Source organism: Vollenhovia emeryi, unplaced genomic scaffold (genome assembly GCF_000949405.1).
Source record: "Vollenhovia emeryi isolate VEMERY1.0 unplaced genomic scaffold, V.emery_V1.0 DF939131.1, whole genome shotgun sequence".
NCBI classification, from domain to species: Eukaryota; Metazoa; Arthropoda; class Insecta; order Hymenoptera; family Formicidae; genus Vollenhovia; species Vollenhovia emeryi.
Genome location: NW_011967235.1, coordinates 25,022 through 33,854, shown reverse-complemented (window position 1 = coordinate 33,854; position 8,833 = coordinate 25,022). Strand labels below are relative to the sequence as shown.

At 40.2% G+C, this 8,833-nt stretch overlaps 1 protein-coding gene across 5 annotated transcripts in view; it reads left to right on the top strand.

The window, feature by feature from the left end:
• Nucleotides 1–319: 319 nt before the first annotated feature.
• LOC105568093 (neuromedin-U receptor 2-like) overlaps nucleotides 320–8,833 on the top strand; it is a 23,723-nt gene continuing 15,209 nt past the window's right edge. For 2 of the 5 annotated variants that reach the window (XM_012023482.1, XM_012023477.1), the window contains exons 1-3: nucleotides 320–525; nucleotides 938–1,032; nucleotides 7,761–8,650. In XM_012023482.1, coding sequence (XP_011878872.1) covers nucleotides 8,157–8,650 — 494 coding nt within the window. In that variant the 5' untranslated portion in view covers nucleotides 320–525; nucleotides 938–1,032; nucleotides 7,761–8,156. Of the gene's footprint in view, nucleotides 526–554; nucleotides 838–937; nucleotides 1,057–5,691; nucleotides 6,168–7,760; nucleotides 8,651–8,833 lie in introns of those variants that run through there. The other 3 variants (XM_012023478.1, XM_012023479.1, XM_012023480.1) reach the window with 3 other exon arrangements.

Here is an 8,833-nt window from a genome sequence, read left to right as displayed (position 1 = left end):
GCGACTTTCCTAACTTTTCTATCAAAATGCTCTTCGCACAAACGTGTATTTATGACATTTAAAATTCAATTAAAATTAATCGCGCTTGTAAAATCCGTAACTTACGTAAATTGTTTCAAAAACATATTCATATATTCACAATTCAAACACTACGAGAAATGTTTTTACAGCGTTGGTCTTTGTCATAAATTTAGTGAAATATACGACATGAAATTTTTATAATAACAGTATAAAGTTAATACACAATGATAAATAATATGTTTATAAGTTAATAGATGAAATATTGTTACCCCCGTAGATCGCGTTTCACACTGTGATACGAATATGTATAGGTAATAGATGGTCGAGATCTTCGCGCTGGCGCAAAACTCCCACCATGGGTGTCTTCGGCACGCGCTATGTTCCAGGGGCGATTCAACATTTCCACGCCAAATCGAGTTCGGCTTTTTCCCCGGCATGATGTGATGTTCAGATCTCGCGATATAGTGAAAGAGAATCAAATACAAGGACACTGTGCACGATCGTGTATGTAGAATTTTTCGACTTTTATCGAATGTAACAGTCGTCAAGTAAATACATATCGATAATTGTAAAACATATAAATTGTGCAGAGAAAGTGCAGGATTAATTTGTCATAGATAATAACAGGAAAAAGTAAAGTACCGTTTGAGTGTTGAAATAAAATATAGCAGTAAATTATTGTATCGAACGACCAAATTCGTGATACTAGGACAACTTTGCATCTAGGAAATAGGCATAAAAATAGTAACTAAAAATTGTACACACAGAACCCCATGTGTCGGACACTCAAAGTATTGTTGTTCTATTAGACAAACGGTACGCGCTACATACTTTTAAAACAATGATTCATGTCACGAAATTGACGCTGTCGTAAGATTAACGTTTGGCCTTCGCTCTCATTTTATTTTTATTGCAGTGAATGAACAGAGACACACAAGTGATGACGTACTGTGAATCAAGGAAACCGACACGGGTGCAGGAAAGTGCGTATCGTAGCATGCATTTCCACAGGTAACGCGATACAAATTTCCACAGGTAATGCGACACAACGTATAATATACGCTCCTTGAAAACATGCAGATACAACAATATACATTTCCAAATAAATTTCAATAATATTTAAATATTATTAACTTCCTTTCATGTGTGTAACAAAATTTAGCTTCACGATCCTGTAAAGTACATTAACGAAGAATTCTACTAGTTGATTTGGTATGAATTAATGCTGCCATTACGATTATTGGAAATGATAAGGGAAACAGTAGTCGCGACGTTGGAGCATCCAACGTTTCCAGAACGGTTGAAAATCGTCTTCTGGAAGTTTGCGAAATCGCGATGCAACAGGTGACGCCAGACAGTGCGGGTCCGGATTAAAATTTATGATCGTCGCATGCATCATGCGACTGAATATGGGCGAGCTCGCTCCAGTTTCGAAGTAGATCGTCGTTGAGATTTATGCGATCGAATGTTTTGCGATGATAAACGGCGGCTTGAATATGAGACGCGTCGCTTTCCTGGAAAATAATCTAACAGTGGCTACATCGTCGATCTATAATACATTTCCATAATACAATTTAACCGGAGCGCGCTCTTTCTAGCGATTATTCTTTACGCAACAAGTCAAAGAATCGATGGACAGTTGTCTCCGTAATTTCTTGTGAGACAATTTTGTTTATATATGTGGCAAATGGGAAAACTGTAATTGAGCATTTAAGAAATTCTATCGTTACAGTGTAACGATAGAAAAGTAAGAGTGCAGCTTCGCGGAGAGAATTTTCTCTTCAAATTTATCCTGAAAATTATACAATCGTGGGACAACTGGTATTTTGAAGAATTTTGAAATTTTACCATACTTTTTACTAGTAATTATACTTAGTATACATTTTACTGGTAAAATGTGTGGTACAATTTAAAGAAACTCTCATAAAGTTGTTCAAAATGCCATGTTGCCCCACGATTACACAATTTTCAGGGTAAATTTTAAAAGAAAATTCTCTCCGTGTTGATATTGCAGAAAGATTAGGTAAACTGTTCGGAACAATTTAAAAGTTGACTTAACATTTTGCTTTATCTTACTAAAGAGATATACGAGGAAAACTTGTACGTTGTGATAAATAACTTCGCTCGTGTTGATAAATAACTTTGTTTTCCGACCAAGTGCGCTTATCTGTGTTCCTGCGCTGTCAAGTTCATTTGATTCCCATTCGCAACACTGTCGTTTCCTCCTCGTCATTCGATGCATAATGCGGATAAAGTGCTTACCAAGTAAAATGTATTACAATTTTTTATTTTAAACCAATCTTTTATTATTTCTAATACAAATTATGCTTATGCGTTTCACTGACGCTGTAATAAGTAATAAGCACAACGTATTATATGTTAAAATTAAATACACGGATTTCAAGTTATGACTGTTCCTATAATTAAAAAAAATTATCGATAAAACAAGTAAAATTAGTATATTGAATAATTGTAGCGTGAAACAATGACTCAAAAATAAATTTACTACAGGAAGAGCGCAATTTCCACGTATAAGATTCCATTGTATTAAGAGATGGTCCGCGTTATCGATATTTAACGGTTTCAATGGCACTAAAAGCTGCAATCGCGAATATTGCGCGCGATCATAACAGAGGGATGTCATTTCCAATAATTGGATATTACAGAGGCTGCTGTCTTATAAATGAAGAAAGAGTCCGCGAATGTGTTTTGTCAATAAAATCCCTTTTTAATATTTCCGTAATAAAGCCGGAGCGCATGGAATTTTAAAATAATATTTACGATAAATTCTCTTGCTAAGCTTAATATTTTCACGGTAAATAACCATGCTTAATTTTGTTGATCTTTCATTATAAACCAGATACAAAATCCACCAGCAGAGCTTTATAATTTCATTTAAAATGTTAATTATTTTGTTTATAAATTATCTCATTAATAATGACGATACTAATGCAAAGTATTAAAATAACTTTGTTAGAAAGATTAACGACATTTGAGAGAGAGACAGAGAGAGAGAGAGAGAGAGAGAGAGAGAGAGAAATATCGAGATTTATCTAGCCTTGAAAACAGAGTTTTCTAACAAATATAATTCTGCAAAGCACGCAGTCGTCCGTCATAATTAATCGATCCGTTTTAATCTCATTAGCATGACATTAAAACGCGCGATGTAATAATCTAATTGACTCCTCTTGTTCACGTACATAAGGAACTGTAGTAGATTCCTTTCGGAGCCGAAAATATAAGCAGATTTTTTTTACTTTCCTTACCTTCGCAAATTCTACTAGTATATTTGTAAGAAATAAGAATAATATCTTTTTAATTTTGCTACAGAGACTTTATTTTATCAAACTTTGCTTACAAAACTGTATAAACTCGAGAGCTAAGGAGTTACAATGTTGAAGACTTCACCAGAAAAATATACGAATTAAATATTACATTAACTAATTAAATTACGTTATTTAATTGTAAAAAATCTGTTACATACGCATATCGAACATTTCATACAATTCAATTACGGGATAAAAGATTCGATTTGTTACGGGAATTATCGGATTTAACGCGAAATTGTTCGAAATTTGAGTATCGCCGAACGAGGCGTTTCGGCCTCTTACGTCGCGTTCGATCTCGGTTGAACGAGAAATTGCTACGCGTACACATTATCAAGTGTACGCGGCAATTTCGCACGAGCGCCGTCCTAATCAGAGGCGATCGATCGGTCGAGGCTGCACTTTCCCAACGTTTTGTTTCGAGAAAGAAACTGGGTTTAAACGCTCGCGACTGTCAATTGACGCGTCACATTCTCGCGTTTCCCTATCACATTTTGCGCCGAGTTCGGTGATAATGCGAATCCAGCTCGGATCAGATGACAGACTGAATTATGGTCCCGATGGAGTTCCCCGTTGACGCCTTCTACGAATGAAGGATTAATTTCCCGATCGATAGCAGCCTGTTGTTCCAACAAAGAGCTCTGTATGTTAATGGAAATATAACATTGCATATTGCTTTAACAAGGATCATTGCGCGTTAATCTGGACTGTTGTTCCAGCTTTGCACGTTGTATTGTGTTATATCGCGAATTGTCCCAACCGGGAATTATTGTTAATTAACACATCGATGCTTGGCAGAGGTACGAGGGATTTAATTGCATGCAGACAATGAGCTTGTTCGTGTTGCTTGAAATCCCCAAAAATTCCTGCTTTACTCTAAGAAGAGATGAATATACGTTGGACGTTGGCGAGAGGAAAAAAAACAAAAATTCCAAGTGCAACAAGTGCAAGCGACACGAAGGAACCTAATTTCTCTCGATAGAAGCCACGCGAGTAAACTTCGCGGCATTCGCAGAATCGCATTGCACCAATGAACGCGTGCAATAAGCATTGCGGAATTGGTTCACGATTCGATAAGAGCGTAACGTAAACGAATGATTCTGACTATTCGAATCTCAAGAGCTTAATCGAAAGCGACGCAGGGGGATTCACAACTACGCGTTTATTTGTCACGGTCGAGATGCGTCGTAGAATGTCTCGCGAAATGAGGATTGTATCGAGACACGTTTTTTCGTTATTTTAAAAGTTTGGCACACGCTGTTTCATAAATAAAACTCGAATGAGGATACGGCAACATAATAAATATACGTGACAGCTATAAGAGGGACAAGTTGAAATGTGCCAGGGGTCCCTATTTAAATCTTTAAGGCTTGACAAAATGGGACCACGATCTATTGACCGAGCGGCAAGTCAACGTTTCCAAAATTTCACGTCACGCTGCCAAGAAAGTTAACGAGGAAATTGCTGCAAATACGGAAAGCGAGGATAAGAGAAGCCACGGGGGTTTTTTTTTGCGAAGAGGCATTGTGAGTGATTTTCAAAATTTTTGCTAAAATAAAAAATACCAACTGTGCGTTTATCGAGAAATTTTCCATTAAAATTTAATGCGATGCAAGTAGGGCAGCTCATACATGCATTATTTGTGAACCAATCGTAGCTTTGAGTTATTAAAATGTAAATTATTTGAGCTAATAGCATTCCTCGCGTTTAGACATGTCAACGCAATAACTAGAGCAGAATTAAAGTTCACGCGCTTTAAAATTATGAGATAAAAGATGGGATTTGTTACACGAGGACTGTCCAGCGTGATAAATAAGAGTCAGATGCTGTGACACATAATAAAAATCGACAGTTACCTGTCGAAAATATATGTTGGACAGTTCGTTAACAAGATATCCCGAAATACAGAAGTCGAAAAGATTCGCGTCGAAAATTGAAGAGATGGCGAAAGAAACGTGAAGATGAATAAATTAGAGAGTTTCTCGTGCTAATTTCGCGCGGGGCAATTTCCGGATAGTGCGTGACGACACGATTGGTACGTAATTTCTTTAAAAATTATTTAAATTTACAATAATGTATTTTCTTGAGACTTTCCATGACTTTTGCGGTATGTGATAAAATGATAAAATTGACCAATTTACTTTCACCCTCTGTTCCCCTTTTTAAATATATGTAATATACTCGAACAGTGAAGATAGCTAATGACTCATTAGGGACAATTAGACAACGTTGGATGCTAACTAGGAGCACGGGCCGCGTCGAAAATAGCATCCATGTGTTTCCGTTCTATTCGATAAATGGCGTTTACGAAAGCACCGCGTCGCCAATGACAACATCATCGTAAAGGCTACGAGCGAGGAGATGACTACACTCGTGCGCGCGTGGAAACAATTTTCGCGAACGTGACGGCGTAGAACGGGTTTAGGCCTCCGTCGGGAATGCAACGTGACGTGCTGTGCGCGATTTGTGATTTTTGGCCGGGACGTCTAGTTTGTTTTGTAGAAACGACGAGCGTAAATGTCGGCCGCAACTGCAGCTCACGTGGCTCGTGAATAAATGCCGGGACTGTTCCGTATCGATGATCTTTGCATTTATATGGATAAACATATTTTACATTCATTGGCATTGAGAGGAAAGTAATCAGTTATCGAGAATTATTTTATTGCTATCGGAATTACAGCCAGTGTATCTGCCAAATTGTTTTCTCGCGTGAGTCGCGAACGTTATGTATTGTGTACGTAAAATGTGTGCCACTCGAAATATCATAAAATTAAAGTATCATAATTTAATTTGACACTGTCGATGCACTCGACACGATTGGTATGTAATTTCTTTAAAAATTATTTAAATTTTTAATAATGTACATATTTCTTGAGACTTTCCAGGACTTTTGCAATGTGTAAATGATAAAATTGATCGATTTACTTTCCCCCCCTTTGTTCCCCTTTCCAAATATATACATAATATACTCGTACAGTAGAAATTGATCATTGGTCAAATAAAAAATCGCGATATAACAGTCAAAAAATAAAATTGTTTGCACGTCGGGCCGTTTTTTTGCGCTTAATACCATGATTTTATTTCGATAAACAGGATTATCGTATTTCTACCGTCCCCATAGCGATTTGTCGTACTTAGGGAAACACGATATTTTGAAGATTGAATGGGCGGCGGATATATCGCCCGGGCCGTGGCTAAAGACGCGTTTCGTTAAAAGGTCAGCGTATATATTCGGAAGGCGATACTCTTGTCAGAGCAGTTAACACAATGGTGACAATGTGGAAAGCGGATATTTGTTAACGAACAAGGATATCATATACGGCTGGAAATCGTATCGCATCGCACGCTATTAAGATCTTTTTGAAGACGTCCGTCTCTCATTAGCGGCGGATTTCGCGAATAATTCTATATACTAACGATACCATTGTGAAGAGGCAGTTTTTGCGCAAAATGGAGCGGATCCCTTACACTCAAGAAAAAACACTCAAGTGTTAATACCCGATTGTCCGAATTTACTCTCAAACTTGGGTGTAAATACTTAAGTCTGGGGGTGTTTACGCCCAAATTTGAGAGCAAATTCGGACAATCGAGCGTTAACACTGAAAACTGAGGTGTTTTGTTTCCGTAAGGGATCCCGCGGTTGACGCAATGAATGAAGTGTTGGTCTACAGGCTTGCTTTAAATAAGCTGCAAGCCTCAATCCGTGAGAAATTAACCAACCACAGGCATTTATTCCCCTCACTCTCACCTGTGATTGGTTAATTTCTTACGGCTTAAGGCTTGCAGCTTACTTAAAGCAAGATTGTAGACCAACACTAATGCGTGCACGCAGCAACGTCGCAAGCAGATTCCCGCGCCAATGGCTATATTAGCGGATTCATTACATAATTGGCGTAACGGACGCGGATAATTGCTCGAGCCGATCTCTCGCGAAATAAGACGATTGTAGCGATTGTAGAAGACTCGTGATGCAGCGAGACAGTCAGTTTATTCTGTATGACAAGCGATTAGAGATGCGTTAAACGCGCTAACGAAGGGTCACGCTGGAACTTATATCGATCGCGAAGGCGAGCTGTGGGGAAGAACAACATTGCACGTCGGCCTAATTGAGGAATACAGGCGGCCCTTCAATTCTCGCGCAAATTGATCGAAATTAATCGAAGCGACGGCGAGGACGTGGAATGTCGTCTCGTTAATCAGCGGATGACGGAAACCGCTGTCCATCCGCATTGCCAACCGTAGTACCATCCATAATACATCATTATTACACAAATGCGGAAGATCGAGAACGCGACGGTCTCCCGTTCAACATTTCATTGCTCGATCGCGATCGCATCGTTCGATGTTTGCCCCTTGGAAAGGCGGATGCCCTCGAACGTACCGCAGGAAATTTGAGAAAACTTGCAATTTCAGGTCGACACGAAGGTAAACAGCGGAGGAATCTCATTGTGAGAAACTATTAGAAAAAATATTGACGCTAGACCGAAATCCGCCAACAGCCATCGGTCGTCAGTCGGGATTTCAACCAGGGATCTTCGCGAAAACGTCAATACCGTCCAGAGAAGACGTCGTAATTGCATCTCACTGGATAAATCATCGTCGTCGCGTGACAATTTCAGCTGACGACCCAGAATACTTATTATTCTGCGAGCGAATTAAAGCAGAAATACAGGCAGAGCGAAAAGGGATACTCGAGAGCTGCCGATTCGGCCGCGAAGTCCCAGACAGTAATCTGCTCACTTGACGGAGTCAAGGCGTGTCTTTGCCGATTGTGTTATCCCTTGATACCGATCCGATAAAGGAAACGGAATGATCTCGGGTGCGATTGCGAACGTCACCGGGATCCTTCAAGGCGCGGGGGATTCCTGGAGGCCCCCGAAAGGTGACAGCCTGCAGGAACTTGGTTCCACGGCCGTTGGCGTGAATCCGCAGTACGAGAACTACTCGAGCCCGATCTTCCTCAGGGACGAGAGCGCGTTGGACCGCCGGGACTCCCTGTACATCGTCCTGCCGATCACGGTGATCTACGTCGTCATCTTCTTCACGGGCCTGATCGGCAACATCTCCACGTGCGTGGTGATCGCGCGCAACAAGTCCATGCACACCGCCACCAATTACTACCTCTTCAGCCTCGCGGTGTCCGATCTGCTGCTACTCGTGTTCGGTCTGCCGCCGGAGATGTATTACATATGGTCGCACTTCCCGTACATATTCGGCGAGGCGTTCTGCGTTATCCAGAGCTTCGCCTCGGAGACCTCGGCGAACGCTACCGTTCTCACCATCACGGCCTTCACCATCGAGAGGTGAGTTCCGGAAGATTATACCGCGTGTACCCACATCAAGCCCGACTGGTAAAATGTCATAAACATACGACCCTCGCCGATCCCCTATCCATACCCTGCCAATCAATCGGTTTTTATCTATCGGTATCCCAAGTACCGCGCTTTTTCCCTCCTTTTTTCACGAATCGCGCGCGATAACATATA